The sequence below is a fragment of the Solanum dulcamara genome, chromosome 2, assembly GCF_947179165.1.
Source record: "Solanum dulcamara chromosome 2, daSolDulc1.2, whole genome shotgun sequence".
Classification (NCBI taxonomy): Eukaryota; Viridiplantae; Streptophyta; class Magnoliopsida; order Solanales; family Solanaceae; genus Solanum; species Solanum dulcamara.
The window spans coordinates 79,725,425-79,746,046 of NC_077238.1; the positions used below are offsets into that span (position 1 = coordinate 79,725,425).

General features: G+C 35.9%; 3 protein-coding genes across 3 annotated transcripts; 2 read left to right on the plus strand and 1 right to left on the minus strand.

Annotated features, from left to right (window-relative positions):
- Positions 1-1,618: 1,618 nt before the first annotated feature.
- Positions 1,619-8,078, plus strand: LOC129880943 (chaperonin CPN60-2, mitochondrial-like). The gene is made up of 18 exons (XM_055955221.1): positions 1,619-1,754; positions 1,900-1,924; positions 2,033-2,164; positions 4,150-4,309; positions 4,429-4,604; positions 5,020-5,115; positions 5,475-5,579; positions 5,694-5,780; positions 5,858-5,947; positions 6,038-6,118; positions 6,204-6,272; positions 6,431-6,508; positions 6,606-6,701; positions 6,869-6,968; positions 7,055-7,158; positions 7,296-7,401; positions 7,546-7,624; positions 7,771-8,078. The coding sequence occupies exons 1-18, from the start codon at positions 1,717-1,719 to the stop codon at positions 7,868-7,870; spliced, it is 1,722 nt and encodes a 573-aa protein (XP_055811196.1). The 5' UTR covers positions 1,619-1,716; the 3' UTR covers positions 7,871-8,078.
- Positions 8,079-9,254: 1,176 nt separating this feature from the next.
- On the minus strand, positions 9,255-13,696 carry LOC129880945 (hydroxyethylthiazole kinase). Its single transcript, XM_055955223.1, has 2 exons — positions 13,051-13,696; positions 9,255-9,993 (listed from the first exon to the last, which is right to left on the minus strand). Exons 1-2 carry the CDS (start codon positions 13,588-13,590, stop codon positions 9,604-9,606), a joined length of 930 nt encoding a protein of 309 aa, XP_055811198.1. The 5' UTR covers positions 13,591-13,696; the 3' UTR covers positions 9,255-9,603.
- A 23-nt stretch (positions 13,697-13,719) lies between these two features.
- Positions 13,720-20,622, plus strand: LOC129880944 (beta-glucuronosyltransferase GlcAT14A-like). Its single transcript, XM_055955222.1, has 4 exons — positions 13,720-14,492; positions 15,451-15,526; positions 15,624-15,739; positions 19,640-20,622. Exons 1-4 carry the CDS (start codon positions 13,862-13,864, stop codon positions 20,161-20,163), a joined length of 1,347 nt encoding a protein of 448 aa, XP_055811197.1. The 5' UTR covers positions 13,720-13,861; the 3' UTR covers positions 20,164-20,622.

Genomic DNA, 20,622 nt, shown 5'->3' on the forward strand with positions numbered 1-20,622 from the left:
TGTGATGTGTTAAATTTATATTGTTACTTTATATTAATTTGATGATAATTTTATAACTAGTTAAATATAACATATTTTTTACTTGAAAGGATAAAAACACATGCTATTTTTATTAATTAAAGATTAAATATATTGATTTATATACTCCCTCTGTTTCACTTGACTTCCTTCCTATACCGAAATAAATGTTTCTTTTTAAGATTTTTTAAAATTTTTTTATCCTTAGTGTTAAATAGCTATATAATATACTAATAGTCAAATTTAGAGTTTCAAAACATTATTAATAAAATTAGTTAATAAAACATATTTCTAATTAAAGCTTTTTATGTGATGCATTAAAAAATGTCAAATAATATAAAACAGAACTACAACACAAAAATCAAATGGCAAAATTTATCAATAACTTAAGAACAAGAAGTCATATTATAGTGTATACACCTGCAACATTTAAATTTCTTAATCGTCTATACAAGCGCATGACATGCTCTAATATAATAGCTCTCAAATTAAACAAAAATATAAACCTACCATACTATTCCTTAAAAACTTAAACGTAAATAAAATTAGTGATGTTTATGAATAAAATAAATAGGAGTATTATCATCTATCTATTAATAGGACAACATCTAATTAAATTATTTTGATCTACTTTTTTTATTGGTAAATTTAATTTGACCAACTCAAATTTAGTTCAACCTTTTACCGCAGTCTTCCCCTATTGGGCATAGACTTTTCTCCGTTATCTATTTGACACCTCTAACGTTTGATATGAAAAGAAAATATTATTTTATGAAAATTAAGTATTTTTTTTAGTATTTAGTAAGTTAAAAAAAATAATTTCAAATATTTATATATAATTTAACAAACAGAGGTATAGGTGAGATGATTTTTTCATGTTACATTTCACTTTTATATAACAATATTCTACCTATAATATTAGTAATATCCAGTGATATATATAATTTTCACTCATTATATTGAGCCGTGATAAATCAAGAGATCTATGTCGACATTGACTTGAATCTCGGGTGAGGTGATGGATAAGGCCAGAAGCGACAAACAATTGTGCTCGAAGCTTGACTTTAGCATATGCTAACGATAAGCTTAGCTACAACGAAACACACATTCTATATAAAATTAAAACACGACCCAATAAATATCATGCACAAAAAATATTTTCGAGAAACAAACATTAATTAACATTGTTTGGACATGTAAATGTATACCAAATAGATAATGCCTAAATCATAAAATCAAACTTATAAGTTTTCTGTAGTGAAAATGACCGACCTTAAATTGATTCGATATAGATTTATTTAGAAATTCTTAAAAGCATTTTTCATGGATAAACTTCAATCGTCTTGAACAAAAGTAAAAAATAAAAATAACATTTTTACAATTTCTTTCCTCATTATCCTCCTTAAAAAAAATCCTTGTTTCTTCTTCTCCAAGCTGAGAATTTTTCAATTCAAATTAGTAAATTAAAAGGCAAGATAGCATAAGAAAACCTTTTTTTTGGTTGCAAAAAATTCATTTTATAATTCAAAACCTTTTCTCTTTTTAATTAATTATATAATAAAAGTTAAAACCCTAAAAACCCTAATAGCTGTATGTTCTAGAGCCTTCTTTTCTTCTCTAAATAAGCCTACTTCTTCCACTTCTCCTCTCTTCAGTCATCTCTCCTTTTCTCAGCTGCAAAAATTTTCTTGTACAATTATGTATCGTTTTGCAACAAAACTTGCTTCTAAATCCTGGTATTTTCTCAAATTTTTAATTTTTTTTTTCAAACCCCTCTATATATTATGCAAAAAAATGTCTTTTTTGTGTAATTGTGTATTATTTGAACTAGATTTTATGTAAATCCCGCTTTTAACAAATACCATTTTCTTGTTTGTACAGGGTTGCCAGAAAGAGCACCCAACAGGTAATTTTTTGCTTGTAGATCAGAAAAGTTCCATTTTGGTAACTTTTCATATGAAAAAATGTATCTTTTTTGGGATTGAATTGGTATTTGAGATGATTTTGTATGCAGGTTGGTAGTAGGTTGAATTGGAGCAGAAACTATGCTGCTAAGGATATTAAATTTGGAGTTGAAGCTAGGGGACTGATGCTTCAAGGTGTTGAGCAGCTTGCTGATGCAGTTAAAGTCACTATGGGTCCAAAGGTTTTTTTTTTGTTACCCCGTTGATGAGTAATTGAAGTTACAATAGTAGTAGACTAGTAGTAGTACTCATGTTAAATATTGATTTCAAGTTCTTGATGTTAGTGATTTAGATATGATGTTTTTGGTGTTTGTCTGTTAGTACATTTTACTGCTCTGGTTTGTAATGTGATGGTTGTGATAGAAAAATCTACTAAAAGGATCCATCTGATAGTGCTAGAGTGGGTTGGGGTTGGGTTTTGTGGGGGGTGGGGTGAGTTGACTTCTTTTTATATTCCGCGTCTCAGAGATGAGTGGACTGACATGGAAGTAGATACTTAAAATTAAAGCACCTGAAAAGTAAAGACAAAAAGTAGAATTACACCAAATGTTTAATACACGTAGCGATCCTAAGTGGATCTTAGTCCAGTCCCTTGGGTCGGAAGGGTATTCTAAGTTTGTCGTAGTTCCAATGGTTATACTCAATCTTTTCACTCTTGATTGATACAACGTCTCACCAATAATAGTTTCCTCTCCTCGCTTTTGAATACACAACTATTTTTGAAAAGGAATACAATGCTCGTTAAAACATAAGTGTTTGAGAAGGTTTAGACGTATATTTTTTTCATGTCTCCTTTAATAGTTTCTCGATCTAGTCGTTGAGGTCTTTGACAGAGATGGCAACCCAAGAGAATTGATCCTTCAAAGATACTTAGATGATTTTTTCCCAAGATTAAGTGCAGAGCTTTCATATTCTGCCATTGGCTAAGTCTTCATAGTCTTCAAAAGGTGATGATTAGTTTCTACGGTTTCGGTAAGAAATGTGTGTTTTGGTACTTGTTTCCGTAGAAGACGTTTAATTACGACCTTGATATCTTGAGCATTGATTGGCGTAGAATCTTCCTATTTAATTCTACTTACTCGATATGCTTCTTTCCTTCTTTATTGGTTGTTGATTGATTCCTTTCCATACGACTATATTTGCATATAGCTATTTTACTTGATTTTCTTTAAAAGAGCTAATATGGTAAGTTCTGCAATTCTACACATATAGGAAACACTCACATTAAGTTTGTCGTCATTAAAGCTAAACCCTAATGCCGTCTCTATCTATGTTGCTTGGATTCTTCACTTTCGGCGAGACACCTGTGTTGACACGATGTGGGTGTGGGGTCTTTACTGATCTGGTTGACCAATTTTTGGGTACCTCGACCAAAATCGACTGAGAAATTCCGGATAGATTCAGTGATTTCTGAAATCAAAACAAAAGCTTAGGTGAAACTGAAGAAAATAGAATACCTTGTATATAGAAATTTCTGTGTTGCTCCTTTTTCTTTTATCTCCTTCCAAGATTCTCCTCTTGATTAGTATTTTCTCCTCAAGTTCTCCACCTAATATCTCATAATTTAGGTTTTTTTAACTCTATTTTTAGTTATTTGAATTATTTCTAGTCAAATTCCCCTCACCTATATCCATACCTGGATCCGTATGCGTGAATTTTACAATTTAGATCATGAATAATCCGATCTGTAGAACTGCACCCATATAGGACACCCGAGTCCGAGTAAATTAGGTCTCTATTAAGAATTTTAACATCTTGAAGCAATTGAAAGTGGCTTAGAGTGACTTGCCTCCTAGAAAAGAAGCTTAGTGGGATTGTCCCAACTAAAAATAAGCTTAGTGGGATTGTCCCAACTAAAAATACTCAGTTCTGTTGGTTCTGTTGGTTCTTGTTGGTTACTACTCTTCTTTCCCGAGTAATTTGAAATCAAGATGTTGGAAAGCTTAGCATCTGATTGTTCCCTTTCAATTAAAAGTGAAATATGTTACTAGTTCTCTCTCCTTGTTCGTACCATTTGAGCTTGGAGGATGACTGGACAAGCAAGATTTCTATATGCTGATATACTCGCAGGGGACAAAATATAAAGTGGAGCACCACCAATATATTCTCGATTTTGCTGAGAACAAATCACTAGGTGACAACTAATGTTGTATGTTTATTTATGAAGGGTCGTAATGTGGTGATTGAACAAAGTTGGGGTGCACCCAAGGTGACAAAAGATGGTGTCACTGTTGCAAAAAGTGTGGAATTCAAGGACAAAATAAAAAATGTTGGTGCCAGCCTTGTAAAGCAGGTTGCCAGTGCCACTAATGATGCTGCTGGTGATGGTAAGATTTCATATATAGTGCTTCTTCCTCTGTGTGTCTTCATTTGTGCCTAGTTTACTCGGTAAGTCTAAAAATCTATCACATCTCTGTTTGAGTTTAACTCTATTTCTGTATTTCAGGTACCACTTGTGCAACCGTCCTCACCCGAGCAATATTTGCTGAAGGGTGCAAGTCTGTAGCTGCTGGTATGAATGCAATGGATCTTAGACGAGGTATCACAATGGCTGTCGATGCTGTTGTAACAAACCTTAAAAGCAGAGCACGGATGATAAGCACATCTGAGGAGATTGCCCAGGTATCTTTGCTAGCTTCAAACTTCTATGAATCTCACTCTGAAGGGGAAGTCTTTTGTGGTACTTAAACATCAATATTTTTGAGCAGCAAGCTCCTCTGGCCTCTCTCCCCCCCACCCCACCCCCCACCCGACACACGCACAAGAAAATGGGAGGGGGATAGGAAGTCATTTTAAAAAGTGATACCAATGTTCTGCTGCAGTGTGTTAGATGTCAGTGCTGTCTTATTTCCACTAGGATTCTGATATTGCAAGAATAAAATTGAGGGGGTAAACGAAGAATCTAAGTTGCTCTTTGGTGCAAGGAATAATTTCAAAACACTAATGCGTTGGATAACTGAATGAGATATCAATCTTCTGCTCTAGAGTGTTCCTGCTGCACAGTTTCTAATAAGATTATGATATGACCCTTTGATAGGTTGGTACAATATCCGCAAATGGAGAAAGGGAAATAGGTGAGATAATTGCAAAGGCTATGGAGAAAGTAGGAAAGGAAGGCGTCATCACTATTCAAGTAAGTAACTTCTTGATACTGTTTATGTATATATAACACCTGGTCTATTTTGCCATAATGGTCTGAACTTTTTCTCAAGTTTCTGGTCCGGTAAAATCTTAATATCTTTAATGCCTTGTTGGATGTACTTTCAAAGAAGAGAAGATGTTGAGTTACAACTAAACTTATTGTCATTTGATCCATCTGAGTTGGTAATAACCAAAAAACATTGTGCAAGAATCCGATAAGAATATTGTATTATCCTTTACTTAGTGATAACTGAGTTGGAAACATATGGAATCTTGTTGTAAAGACATCACACTAACTCATTTCCTTCATATAAAAAGATGTGACACTGATTCATTTCTAATATCATGCAGGATGGAAAGACACTGGAAAATGAATTGGAAGTTGTTGAGGGGATGAAGCTGGACAGGGGCTACATATCCCCATACTTTATCACAAATGAGAAGAACCAGAAATGTGTATGTCTTTATTTTGTCAATATTCACTCAGCTGCTTGACGATGTGGTGGTCTTATATATTTTACAGCCAGCCTCTTTTTCATTTGAACTCACAACTATTTTGATACCTGACAGGAGCTGGATGACCCACTTATTCTTATTCATGAGAAAAAAATCTCAAGCATAAATGCTATTGTGAAAGTGCTAGAGTTGGCTTTAAAGGTAGTTTTTCTTCTTCTGAGATTCTTGGAGTTTCAACTATGACCATTGGAGTTGTTACTTACTCTTCATATATTCAGAGACAAAGGCCCCTCTTAATTGTGTCCGAAGATGTGGAGAGTGAAGCACTTGCTACACTTATTCTGAACAAGCTTCGTGCGGGAATCAAGGTAGTTTGCTGCTTTGAGGAAGAACATGTTTTCTTTGTTGATGGTCTGTATAACTCGTTGTTCAGCTAATTATACTGGAAAATGATACAGGTTTGCGCCATCAAAGCTCCAGGATTTGGTGAAAACAGGAAGGCTAATTTGCAAGATCTTGCTGCTTTAACTGGAGGCCAGGTAAGCAACTGTTCTGGTATGCTCCTGTATAAGTTATTTGCTATTTCTTCTGACACCACCCACATTTCTTCCCTGTGCATGATAGGTCATAACGGAAGAACTTGGATTGAACATTGAAAATGTGGAGTTGGACATGCTGGGAAAATGCAAAAAGGTATATTTGATAAGTGAATCCCTGCTCTCTGGTATTATTTAATGGTGCATGTAAAGTAGTTCTCCATTGCAATTCTTGTTTAGTTTTTCTATTTTTTAACTTGCTGCTGCACATTTCTGCTTTCTTGTAGTCTCATGGCATTTCATTTTTTTTTCTAGGTGACTATCTCCAAGGATGACACTGTCGTTCTTGATGGTGCGGGTGAGAAGAGGGCCATAGAGGAGAGATGTGAACAGGTATATTTGTGTACATCTGCACTTATATCATCACTATATACACCATATTATCCAAAATTGTGGGGTTGAACATATGTTGTGCTCTTTGTATTGACAGATTAGATCAGCAATTGAACTGAGCACATCTGATTATGACAAGGAGAAATTGCAGGAAAGACTTGCTAAGCTTTCAGGGGGTGTTGCAGTGTTGAAGGTATGCAATTTGACTGCAGTTTGTTTTCTATGAGAACCTAAGTACGCCGAGAAAAGGATCCCAACTCTTTTTACATGTATAAGTAATTTACAACTTTTAGTCCAAGCTCGCAAATAATCAAGACAATTGTAGAAGGTACGTTAATTTGGATTAGTATGGTTTGTCAGGTAGGAGGAGCTAGTGAAGTTGAGGTTAGTGAGAAGAAAGACAGAGTTACAGATGCTTTGAATGCTACAAAAGCTGCTGTAGAGGAAGGAATTGTTCCAGGTTATTACATGTTCATGTCTCTTAATGCCTGGTCCGTCTCACCTAAGAGCCTATAGTGGGAGACTAATCCAGTTCTTGTCGTGCAGGTGGTGGGGTTGCGCTTCTTTATGCATCAAAAGAATTGGACACATTGCCAACAGCCAACTTTGACCAGAAGATTGGTGTGCAGATTATTCAGAATGCTCTGAAGGTCTTAACATTTTAACAAATTTTGCTATCGTACCTGCAGCAGATTAGATTCCTTAAGATATTATTTCTCAGGAATAAGTAGTTGTCAAATCATAATTAGCATAGCTGTGATGCTTTGGAATGAATTTCTAATTGCAGACACCAGTACATACAATTGCCTCTAATGCTGGAGTGGAGGGATCAGTAGTTGTTGGCAAACTGTTGGAGCAGGATAACCCTGATCTTGGATATGATGCGGCAAAAGGTTTGGATGCTCATCTCTTGTTCCTTCTAAATTCCCACCTGATAAAAGATTCTATTTCCTAAAAGCTAGATTTAAAATAGGTTGCATTGTCAATGCATATGAAAGAAACTGATTAATCTCGTTCTATGTTCATCTCTGCAACAGGTGAATATGTTGATATGGTAAAAGCAGGAATCATTGACCCATTGAAAGTAATTAGGACGGCTCTGATTGATGCTGCTAGGTGAGCATACTCTTCTTAGATTTCCGTCTTCCAATTTACTTACTCTCTTTGCTAGTTGGCATTCTTCCTAATATTTAGTTGCATAAAAACTTGTACATTGTGTATAGAAGTTAAACTCGTGCTTTTGCTGTTTTTGGTGCATGCAGTGTGTCGTCTTTATTGACTACAACTGAAGCTGTTGTTGTTGAGCTTCCCAAGGATGAGAAAGCATCTCCAGCTATGCCTGGTGGTGGTATGGACTACTAATGCACTAGCAAAGAACAGTGATTCAAGCTGCCTGACATACAATTTAAGCACACAGAATAAGAAACTTAAGGTTGTTGCTCATGGTACCTCAATTGTAACAATAGCAAGAGATGAATTATGAATTCATGTTTTTGTAGGTTGAGAACTTGTAATATTTGCAAGACAATGCGGCATCCTCATTTTTAATCTACTCTCTTGTTCTCAGTGACTATCTGACTTCCAAGAATTTTCCAACTAGTATAAAAGATTTTGCTATTATCATACACAGGATAGGAGTATCAGTTGGGTGAATAATTGGGAGTAAAATGGTTAAATTTTCTATTATTGGTGAGATCAAGCTCACATAATAGGTGTTGTATATTTCAAATGATAGGCAATAGGTAAAGACTGATATGTATATATATATAAACACACCAAATGGCACGGGCTCAATATATATTATATTTGAATTTATTGTTAATAGAATTTTGAAAGTTAATCAAATATTTTTTTTAATTTTAATTTTAAAAATTAATTAAGTTGTTAATTATTATAATTTATAATATTTTTGACTTAATTTATAAATATATAAATTATTCAAAATGTCTTTACTGGTAAAGTTGCTGCCATGTGACCAGGAGGTCACGGGTTCAAGCCTTGGAAACAGCATCTGGCAGAAATGCAAGGCAAGGCTGCGTACAATAGACCCTTGTGGTCAGGCCCTTCCCCGGACCCCGCGCATAGCGGGAGCTTTAGTGCACCGGGCTGCCCTTTATTCAAAATGTCTTTACACTCTCTATTTCAATTTATGTGGCACATATAAAATTTGGAAGTTAATTAAATTTTCTTTGACTGTTTTTTTTTTTTTTATATGTCATGAGTTCAATACATGTTACTTCTCCTTTATCCCAATTTATGTGATACAACTAGAATTTTGAGAGTCAATAAAACAAAATTTTGACCATAATTTTTTTATTTTTTCCATTATTATAAGTCTTTAATTATTATGATTTATAGTTTTTTAAACACAATTTGCAATTATACAAATTATTGAAAATATTTTTACTCTTTTTGTCTCAATTTATGTAGTACGGATGAAATATGAAGAATCGTATCAACTTTTTATTTGACCAAATTTTTTTTGTATTTTTTTTAAAAAATTGTTAATTATAATATTTTTTTACCTAATTTTTAAATATATAAATTATTAAAAATTTATTTAATAATTACCATGACATGTGTGCTTAAATATAATAATAAGTAAGTTTTTTGTGGAGAACTACTGCTATTGTAATTTATGTTTGAGAATTGAAAGCAGCAGGTGGGAAATGTACTAGCTTTTTTGTCCATAAATGAAAAAGGTACTAACAATGTAACAGTGAGTGCAAGATGGTTAGAGCATTAATTGTAAGAGGAAAAACTTAAATGACAAAACTATCCTTTAATGCAAAGTTAATTCCAAGAAGCACACATGTGTGCCTCAAGCCTCTTATTTATAAGAGTACAGTAATAATATATACAAACACAAGATGTAGAATTTTTTCTTGGAGGAATATGTATATGAAAGCCTAAGTGAGTTTTGTGGACTTTAGGCAATCATCACCTTCTCTTGTTGCATGCTTTTATTACGGGTTCAAGGACGTAAAAAATCTTCCAGTAAAATAATATGAGCTGACTATTTGACATATACTTGATGCTAAAATCTTCACATTTGGTTTAACGGACAATGCACACATTCATTTCTCCTCTAAGCATTAAAAGTGGTTGATTCTTACTCGACCAAGTGCAGTGGCTTCATCAAGTCCATATAACGAATCAATCAATAGTGTCCGCAATGAAGCTGGACCTCTAGCCATGTCCATCCCTATCTCACTCGCGACACCAAAGATAGCCAATGCAGAAGCTGTCGCTTCAACAGCGTGGGATGGATCAACTGCAACAAAGGCAGCAATAAGGGCAGTGACAGAACATCCAGATGCAGTAATTTTTTGCAACATAGGAACTCCGTTATGCACACAAACGACCCTATCACCATCTGTGATATAGTCAACAGCTCCAGAAACAGCAACTACACTACCACTTTGTTGAGCAAGTGTTTTTGCAGCCTCAACAGCATCACTTGAACCGTGTACACTATCCACACCCTTAAATCAGTCAAATGGAAACAGATGAGAAAGTTGTAATACAGTAACGATGTGTTCTCACTTCTCACAATCAAATATTTGTGTATCAAAAAGTATTAATCTCCCTATCAACTTCTCTAAAGTTTAACTTGATGCACATGATTCTAAATGAGACGCGGAAAAGGTTAAAAAGAAAAGAGCAACAGAATGACGTGTAATCACTTTGATGTTTATGACCACAGGCAGCAAAATATGTCCTAAAAGAAGACAAATCAAACCATATGAATATTTCATAAGATTACTTGCTCTTCATTTAATGATTTCATTTTCTGTATATTAATCCGTCCATAACGCCATATTAGTATATAATTACTTAAAGACTTTTAAACAACAACACAACAACAACAATAACATACCCAGTGTAATCCCACAAGTGGGCTCTTGGGAGAGTAAGATGTGTTTGGGGGAGGAAGCACCACAACTAAAGTTTGATACGATGAAAATAATGAAAATAAATTAGACACGAGAATTTTACGTGGAAACCCCTCTAAAAGATAGAGGGGAAAAACCACGGGGTAGAAGGATCTCACTATTTTAATATGGAGTATACAACTCTCAAATACAAGGAGAAAACAACAATTAACACTTCTCTCTTGTAAAAGGAACAACTACTAAAGAGGACACTCAAGACTACAATATTTATCTTGGTGTATAACTCTCTTTGTATTCTTACTCTCTCTTTCTGGGATTTTTGGATGATATAAATGAGGGCATGAGGCCCTCTATTTATAGGAGAAGAAAACACGTGAAAATTTTTTACGCGTTAATATTTTTCTACGCGTTACAGCTGTTTCAACACAAAGCAGCTGCCTAATTTGACAAACGACGCGTACAAATTTTTTCTTTCTTTTCAGCCTACCATTGTTGACTTTCCTTCTTCTATTCTTGTTTCTAGCCTTTTCTAGCAAGATGTACGCAACCTTAATCCCTACCGTTTTTGATAGGCTCTCGGTACGACAATGTATTACCAATTTTCCCAACCCATATATTGAACATAAATCAATTTTCAACCTATTTTAGGATTTTTCTTGGCTACCACTCTGCCTATACCATCAACAGGCAGAAATGCACCATTTCACAAAGTTTCTAACTATAGCATAAGAAATACAGTTAGTAAGAAACTTGAAGAGGAGTTAACTTTGCATAAATGGAAGAAGATTCTTTTCTTCCTCCCATTCTTACATCAGTAATATTAAAGACAAGGTAATTGTAGGTTATACGAGGAGAGACCAAAATTTGGATAGACCTGATATCATCAGATCTTGGAAAAATATGGCGCCTTTTGGTAAAACTAAGCATTTCCCAAGAAGGAAAAAATGACTACCAGATAAAGGACCCATTTTTTGGCTTGATTATAATATAAAAGAGAAACCATTAGGAAGTTATTCAACTAAAACAACCTATGGTGTTCAGACTATTTAAAAAGGGCAATGGGTGCTTGTCGGATCCTCTAAAAGTAGTGCATTTTTGGAGGAACTGATACAGGTGTGGCGTTAACTTTGGAGAGTCCGAGCAACATACAAAGTAACAATTACTATATCTTATAAATCGTATAGATTACTATCTATTTGACCAGTTTCATTTCTACATTCAATAGTTCAGTGTTCTCAAACATACTAGAGGTTCTTTACATTTTCTGCTCATGTTCAAATCTCAGACTTGTGAGGTTGACGGGGAAGTGAGGCTTGGTACCCAGGCCATTCAAAAGAAAAGAAGCTTCAAGTATCTTGGGTCTATTATACAGGAAGATGGAGATATCGACCACGATGTTTCACACCGTATTGGTGCAGGATGGATGAAATGGAGGCTCGCCTCCGGAGTGCTGTGTGACAAGAAAGTGCCACCAAAACTCAAAGGTAAGTTCTACAAAGTGGTGGTTAGACCGACTCTATTGTACGGGGCGGAGGGTTGGCCAATCAAAAAACTTCATGTTCAGAAGATGATAGTCGCGGAAATGCGAATGCTACGGTGGATGTGTGGGCACACTAGGATGGATAGAATTAGGAATGAAGATATCCGAGACAAGGTGAGAGTGGCATCGGTGGAGGACAAGATGCGGGAAGTGAGACTGAGATGGTGTGGGCATGTGAAGAGGAGAGACACAGATGCTCCAGTGCAGAGGTGCGAGAGGTTGGCTATGGACGGTTTCAGGAGGGGCAAAGGGAGGCCGAAGAAGTATTGGGAAGAGGTGATTAGACATGATATGACACAGTTGCAGCTCACCGAGGACATGACCTTAGATAGGAGGCTGTGGAGGATTCAGACTAAGATAGTGGGCTAGGTGGCTTATCTTTTCTCCATAGTAGTTGTAGTTTTGCTCATTTGTTTATTAACATTTGATTTCTGCATTTGATTATTGCTTATATTTGTTGGTCCGGTTTACTTTGGGTATCCTATTTATCTATAGTAGTTAATGCTCCTTTCTTTCCGGCCTTTCCTACCCTGACTTTCTCGCTCTCATTATTCATATTTTTATATTGTCTTCGATATGCTTGACCCTACTGACCTATGTCTTGTTTTCCTTGTTTTTCCTCTCTTGTTCTTCTCTCTTAAACCGAGGGTCTTTCGAAATCAACCGCCCTACCTTTCAAGGTGGGGGTTAGGTCTGCGTACACTCTACCCTCCTCAAACCCCACATGGTGGGATTATATTGAGCTTGTTGTTGTTGCTGTTGTTCAAATCTGAGACTTGAAAAAAAACCCAACACTGGACATAATGTCAGCACACCAACTAAGATGAAATTGATATTGATACATTAATCGCGTCGGATGTTTATACCAAACCAATCAATGCATTCAGTGGTGGAGCTAACATGTATTCAAAGGGGTGTCATTGGGAAATTACACTGATGTAGCTAGGTAAAAATATTCTGACACTCCTTAACGAAATTCTGACTCATCACCGAAAGCATCATCATCACATATGTTAGAACATATATAACTATCACTTAACCATGATTAATTAATGCATATTTCTTGTAAGAAAAAGTGAAATTTACATGGCCAAAATATGTGTTACCTTGGAATTTGAGTCAACACAACCCTTAAAAAGAGCAAGAATTTCAGACCCATTGCCTCTAACAACACTAGGCTTTAGATCAAATAGCTCCAAACACGCCTTTAACCGGAAACTTGACCCACCAGCAGCTACAGGATCAAGCACCCAAGGCTTTTTCGATTGATTCGCCACCTGTGCCGCCAATTTCATACCCGGTAGCCAGTCAGGAGTGAGAGTTCCGGCATTTATGCAAACTCCAAGGGCTTTTGGAGTAAATTCAAGGATTTCATCAACGGAATGAATCATCGCCGGCGATCCGCCGGCGGATAACAGAATATTGGCCATGAAATCCATTGAAACGAAATTGGTTATACATTGAACTAATGGCGATTTTTGACGAACTAATTCGAGATGTGTCCATGCTTGTTTAGGCCAATCTAAAGGAATTTGCTTAGCTCCTTTTTGGAATTGAATAGTGTTGGTAACTTTGTCTTCTTCCTCCATTGATGTTTTTCCTCTGTGTTCTGATGTATGAGTGCAGCTGATATCTATTTGTTTCATGAATATAAAGGTTAGGATAAACTTTTTCTTGGTGTGGTTGGTGTCACCTCCCGTGCATGTGCCTTTGTGGATGTTTATTCGCCCATTTTGTGTTATATAATATTAGACGTCAATATTTATAAGTGACCGTTTCGAGAAATTTATAAGTTATAAAAAATAATAATAAAAGAATAATGTAATAACTGAGGATGTTATTTATTATACGTGCCTTCATGAAAGGAAGAATCAAAGATCTCCGCCATCGCCGGCACGTGTAACAATTTCCAACAAAATGCACAACCACCACCTTCAACCGCCGACAACTACTGTTTCCTCCACCGCCGGCGCCGGTTCCGGCAGTAAGAACAGTAGCAGTAGCATTTGCCGGATTACCTTTTCGACACCCTTTATCCTCCTTATCACCGCCATATTCTCACTTCTCCTTATACTTTCCCTTTCCTTTTCCCCTTCTACTATCCCTCTTCCTCCCCATCCCAATCCTTCCCTTTTCCCCAATTTTCACAACTATCTCAACTCCCCATCAAACCCAAATGACCAAAATACCCTTCCACCCACTCCACCTTCAATTGCCTACCTCATCTCTGGATCCACTAAAGACTCTTCAAGAATCCTCCGTTTGTTGTTTGCTGTATACCATCCAAGAAGCCAGTATTTACTTCATCTTGATAGAAAAGCTACAAAGAAGGAACGTGATAATTTGGCACTTGCTGTTCAGTCTGTGCCGGTTTTTAAAGCTGCACAGAATGTAAATGTTATTGGGAAAGCTGATTTTCGATACTCAATTGGGTCTTCTGCATTGTCTGCTACACTTCATGGGGCTTCCATTCTTTTGCGACTTTCCAGTTCTTGGGATTGGTTTATTAATCTCTCAGCTGCTGATTATCCACTCGTCACTCAAGATGGTATGAAATGAAAAGATTTAGCTTTTATTTGTGATCATTTTCGAATTTTCTTTTCTTAGCTACTTTTTGGGCTTTTTGAGTGTCAAATCCCATGTTTTGTGAGTTTACACTTTAGTATCTCAATTGAAATCTTATCAAAGACTGATTTTTCTTCTGCGGGAAGTCAAAAAACTATCTTTAAAATAACCTTGGGGGACATAGTTACCGCCTGTGCTTGTGGGAGGTGGTAGGTACCTTCGGACACCACGGTTATAACAAAAAAGAGTTATCTTTAAAATGATCATTGATCACCTTTGCCGTGAAGGGATTATTCGTGCACTTGATGCAATTTGTTTCTTTGAGAAGTTATGTTGGAAATTGTATACATTCATTGATATTGGTAACTTTTTTTATAAATAGTAATAATGTACAACAATAACGACGTACCCAGTGTAATCTCACAAGTGGAATATGAGGAGAGTAGTGTGTACGCAGACCTTACCCCTACCTTGGGTGGTAGATATGTTGTTTTTGATAGACGCTCGGCTCAAGAAAAAGATATAACAAAGCAGTCCGGGAAAAGGAATACCAGAAGTGAAGAAGCCACGACAAAATACTAAAGATAGCATGACAAAGCATTTTGAAATAGAAGTTTAACAAATAACAGATACTAATAGAAATTATAAATAGAAATGTCTTGCCTGAAAAAGTTTATTGGTATTTGGGCTGGATTACTGTTAGATTTTAGATCAATAAATCTGTGTAGTTGAAAACATATCTCCTTATATCCAGCTATCTCTTTGGTGTTGAGTGAGTGATAACTGATGATTTGTAATGCAAATTCTTGTCATTGAACTGTAACATTTGTGTGTTTGGATTGGTTGCGCTAGACAATCCTTAAATCATTTCTCCTTGCTTTCTCTTTGGTGATGGGCGATGACTTATGAGTCCTGTGGTGCAAATTCTTGTTGATTTTCAGATCTTCTACACATTTTATCATATCTACCCAAGGATCTTAATTTTGTCAACCACTCGAGCTACATTGGTTGGAGAGAGTATGACCATATCCTTCTCCCGTTATTATTTTCTATATGTACTAAAGGATATGAACATGTGGATAGCATGTGCTTACTACTATTTTGTATTCTGTAGGTCAAAGAAGTTGAAACCAATAGTTGTGGATCCAGGGCTCTATCTTGCAGAGGAAAGTGAAGTATATTATGCCACTCAAAAACGGGAACTGCCAGATGCTTATCGATTATTCACAGGTGAGGATGCCGTCTATTGTTTTATCTGCTTTGTGTGAATAACTCTTCTGCTCTTGTTTTCCTGTGATTGAGAAAAATACTTTCTTGATACAGAATGACAACTATAACACTGAGAACAAGAAACTCTTTTTATATTAAAGAGAAAGGAGTAAGGATTAAACTAGAAAATAAAATTAAAACAGAAACATTATGCAGTATGAGAATTCCATTCATTGATGATTGTTATAACATTCCGAAGCAAGGGAAACTGTCTTCTCTGTAATGTTTGCAGTAAACACGATCGTGTTTCTCTCCAGCCAAAATCACCAAGATGTCTCCAATGAAATGAAACAGATAGCAGAATCCTCATTGATCCATAACTTAGAAAGTATTTGAGGGAAAGAAACAGGCATAATATATCCCTAAACCTCCATGAACTTTCTCCACAATTTAATGCAGAAATGCAATGCAAAAGTAGGTGGGTTTGATTCTTCCCACTTTTCCTACAATATCGAAATTATGCTTTACTTTGGATTCAGCAACTTTTGCACTCTATTGATCTGCGAAAGATCGTTCACGTTAACTCTTGCAGGGGTCTATCGTTTAAGTCTTTACAGTTTTTGGTGGAAGCATCTCTTTCCGTATAGGAGAATAAGGGAAAAGGGTGTAGAACTGTTCATAATCTCTATTTTACTTTAAAACAATTTCTTGGAGGTGATATGGATACTTTTAATCAAGGAAATATGCTTGACTGCTTAAGCTCCTCGTATCTAATAGGCACAGTTTGAGTAGAGATCGGGTGTTCAAAAGGTCAGGCCCTTAGATAAGGTGTCTAGATGAAATATTTGAAAAGTTTAGAGGGCTCTCTATATATTCGACCATAATATAATGATCATTTAGTAAAACCCCACTTAGATAGTAGATGTATTAACCAATAAAGATAGTGTAAACATGAGGTACAGGCATGCACACAAAATAGATAACAGAACCTAGTCTATCAAATATCAAAACTATCCTCAAAGTTTTGCTTTTCAGAAAGCAAAAAATACCTACTTTCCCTTCATATTAGTGATATTCAAGTCTGAATGTGTCTAATTATAATGCAATTATTTGCTTGGACAATTAATGGAAGCAAATTATGATATATATGGAGACTAACTGGAAAACGTACTGCTTGTGCTATATCATTGTTCCTCTCACTTCACTTTTTTTTTTAAATCAGAGAAAAATTCAAATATCATCATCAACCTAACTTCTTTCCTCTATTCCCCTTTCTTCCATTTTTCTCCGTATCTGACATCCAACTCTTCATCATCCTCTCGAAGTTCATTTAACACTTATGTTTTTTCATTTAAAAACCAAATCTATTGCCACAAGAACCATGGTTATTGTGAGGGGGAAGGGGCGGGGGGATCCCAGATGCGGTTTCAAAAGGAAATGTATACTGGAGACGGTGCAGAGAAAATTTTGAGCCTTTCACTTATCAAAGAAAAAGAGGATTCTTTGACAATGGAGACTAGTGTTCAAATTCCAGCAGAGACCAAAAAATAAGTTGATTTCTTCTCATTCAACTAAGCTTTTACCCGATACTCATGGTGGGAAATAGCAGGTAACCTGTGAAATAATGGAGATGCATGCAAGTGATTTGGACACCACTGATATCTTAAGAAAGAACCTTTGACAAATTGCTAGGGATTCCGTTGAAGGTTTTCAAGTGGAAACAACAAAACTATTAACCAGAACTGAAAAGGATTAGAAAGTTAAGAAGGCAATTAGTTTGAAGCAAGGAGAATGATCTGCACAAGGTTTTCAGATCCATACTCCATTCATTTATCAGTCTTATAATCTTTCCATATGATTTTCCCTTGCATATCAGGCTCTGAACACTTTTGCATTCCTTTCCAGCCAAAATCGCCAAGAGGTCTTGAATGAAGCAAATACAGTTTAGAATCCTCATAGAGCAGTAACCATAGTTTAAGTATCTCTAGGAAGAATCTCCATAACCTGATGTAGAAAGGCGATACATATTTAGGTGTCCTTGATTCTTGCCTCTTTACCTACATATATAGAAGACTAGTTTTACTTTGAATTTATTAACTATTTCAGTCTACGGATCTGTTGCAGATCATTCATGTAAGTGTACCAAGAGTCTGTTACTTAAGTCATTACCATGTACACCAATGATTTTCATTTGAACCGTAGCTTTTGGATGAGTAAATAAGGGAAGGGATTGTCTTGAAACAATTTCTTGGAAACATGCATGCACCATGTGATCATAAAATGATTACTAGGGGAAGGAATTTAGTAAAAATGCTCGTTATGATAGTTCAGTGAATGTAGTGAAAACATATTTGATACGTTACTGAGACAGAGACACATGGCACAACTTAGTTTATCGAGTATCAACAACATATCCAATGTAATCCCATAGGTGGGGTCTAAGGAAGGTAGAGCTATGTTGCTTGGACTCTCCAAAATTGTTGTTGCACCCGTATTGGATTCTCCAAAATGCACTACTTTTGGAGTATCCAACATGCACCCATCGACATTTTTGAAGAGTCCAAGCAACATGGGGAAAAGTGTACACAGACCTTACCCTTATCTTGAGAAGGTAGAGAGGCAAGTTTATCAAGTATCGAAACTAACTTCTTCTTCTTCTTCTTTTTTTTTTTTGCATTTTAAAAGAGGAACAAGCTACTCTGACGTTGTCTAATTTTTTTTATAGGATACTAAATACTTAGTCCAATTGTAATTACATTCATTTAATTGGCCAGTTGATGGAATGACAAAAATGATGAACACAGGGGCTAATTACAAAAAGATACTGTCTATGACTGACCACAGTTCCTGTAGTTTCTCTTTTCTAGTTTTTTTTTTCACAGAAAAGGTAAAAGAAAATCCAAATATCATCAACAACCTGAAGCTATTATTCTATTTTCTTTCCATCACTTCTCTTCATCAGGCAGTCAACCTTTCATCATTTTCTCCCATTCTAGTTGATATATATATTTTTTTGATCATTTGAAACCCAACTCTATTGCAACAATCACACCTTCCTCGCTAAGTACAAGTGTACAACTAGCAAATTGACATTATCCTTCAGTATCAGTTGAAAGATAAGAAAATCCATCTTGAAGAAATTCCCAACCTCCAACAGCTTAAAATTTGTAACTTGTGCCTCAACTTCTCCACCATTTCAATTTGTCCAGCCTTCCCTTCTCTGCAGTTCATCACTTGCCTATTTTGGCCCTGGAGGAGAGTGGAAAAGTAAAATTTCTTTCTTTCAGAGCTAATGGAGTTTTAAACTTCCATGAATATTGACTTATAAAGTTGTCCCTTTCATCTCAATGATGGAATTGAAATATAATTAGCATGATCGATACGAAACGCCACCGCTTAAAATGATGAAATGATGCAAAACGAGGGGGTTATCACTTCAGTTTGAAGTCATGAGCTTTAGAAAAGTATGCACATCAAACAATAACGTGCAAAGTAATCCCAAATAGAATAGGTTGGTTCTTTGAATCTTAAACTTGAGCAGTTGGACTAATTATTGTTTATTTGATGCTGAAATTAGTTATTCTAGTAGTACTAACTTCATATGTTTGATGATTTTTTATTCTTAAAATTGTGTGTTTCACTTCACGTTTTTCATTTCAAGCTCTGCAGACTTGGTGTCTTTTTTGCATTTTTCGTTTTGGAAAACATTATTTCAGATAGAGGTGGTTTTTTTGCATTGCCAAGACTCCTCATAAATGACGGTTTCTGTTTTCACGAGATCCTGTCTCTATCTTCCTATTTATCTCATGTTATTGTCTAGAAACTTAGTAAAACAGGACATTTATAACCAGCCAATTTGTTATAAATAACAGGTTTTGCATGAGTTTCATTCTACTACCAACTAATTTGTTCTTACTGCAGGGTCATCATCTGCTATTTTGAGTCGGAAGTTTACCGAGTTCTGCATCTTAGGCTCGGATAACCTCCCTAGAACTCTGTTAATGTACTTGTCAAACTCACCATCCTCAGAATCTGTATATTTTCCAACCATTCTGTGCAATTCGCGGAAATTCAATGGAACAACAATCAACCACAACATGCAATATGCTTCTTTTAACTCCAGATCACAAGCTCGCCGGCTCAACTCAAGTGACTTCAATGACCTGGTGATGAGTGGAGCAGCATTTGCTTCCCCATTTAAGGCAGGTGATCCGGTTCTTGATAAGATCGACCGTGAACTTCTCCACCATAATCGTGACGAACCAGTGCCAGGGGGGTGGTGTTTAGGTGACACTGAAACTAACAAATGTACCGTTTGGGGAGATGCTGAAATCATAAGACCGGGTTTCGGAGCAAAGAGGCTTGAAAAACATTTTCTTGAGCTTTTCTCTAATGGATCATATTTGTCTGATCAATGTCAATATGAGAAGAGCTCCTCCTCCTGATGATTAACATCTAAGTTACACGGATTCTTCACTTTCGATGCCGTACTCGTGTCAGATTCTTCAAAAATACACTACTTTTGGAGAATCTGACACACATCCATTGACATTTTTGAAGAGTTCAAGCAACATAGATTAACATAGCAAAGGGAGAGACAGAGATGAGTACACTACCAAATTAGACAGAAGATATAACACGAGGTAGTCATCAAACCACTTGAAATAGTACCTAATTTAAGTGTCAGCTAGCCAATTCTTTCATTGGAAGCCTATTGCTGTATAAGTGTTTTTGCGATTATATTTTCCATCCAGTGCCTGCACTGCATCAGAAAACCTTCGTTTTTGATCTCTCTTCGCAACGGATTTTAAGGGCTAAGACCTTCTCCTGACATCTTTCGTTTTTATATATTGAATTGGGCATGCCCTGCTGAGGAATCATCTCCCATGAATCCCTAAATGAAA

Excerpts from the sequence above, each read along its gene's own strand:
- LOC129880943 (XM_055955221.1), top strand. The coding sequence starts at position 1,717 with ATGTATCGTTTTGCAACAAAACTTGCTTCTAAATCCTG. Across the intron at positions 4,310-4,428 it reads TAATGATGCTGCTGGTGATG|GTACCACTTGTGCAACCGTC; the intron begins GTAAGATTTCAT and ends TCTGTATTTCAG. Across the intron at positions 5,580-5,693 it reads ATGAGAAGAACCAGAAATGT|GAGCTGGATGACCCACTTAT; the intron begins GTATGTCTTTAT and ends GATACCTGACAG.
- LOC129880945 (XM_055955223.1), bottom strand. The coding sequence starts at position 13,590 with ATGAAACAAATAGATATCAGCTGCACTCATACATCAGAACACAGAGGA. Across the intron at positions 9,994-13,050 it reads GTGTTGACTCAAATTCCAAG|GGTGTGGATAGTGTACACGG; the intron begins GTAACACATATT and ends GACTGATTTAAG.
- LOC129880944 (XM_055955222.1), top strand. The coding sequence starts at position 13,862 with ATGCACAACCACCACCTTCAACCGCCGACAACTACTGTTTCCTCCACC. Across the intron at positions 15,527-15,623 it reads AGCTACATTGGTTGGAGAGA|GTCAAAGAAGTTGAAACCAA; the intron begins GTATGACCATAT and ends TGTATTCTGTAG. Across the intron at positions 15,740-19,639 it reads TGCTTATCGATTATTCACAG|GGTCATCATCTGCTATTTTG; the intron begins GTGAGGATGCCG and ends TTCTTACTGCAG.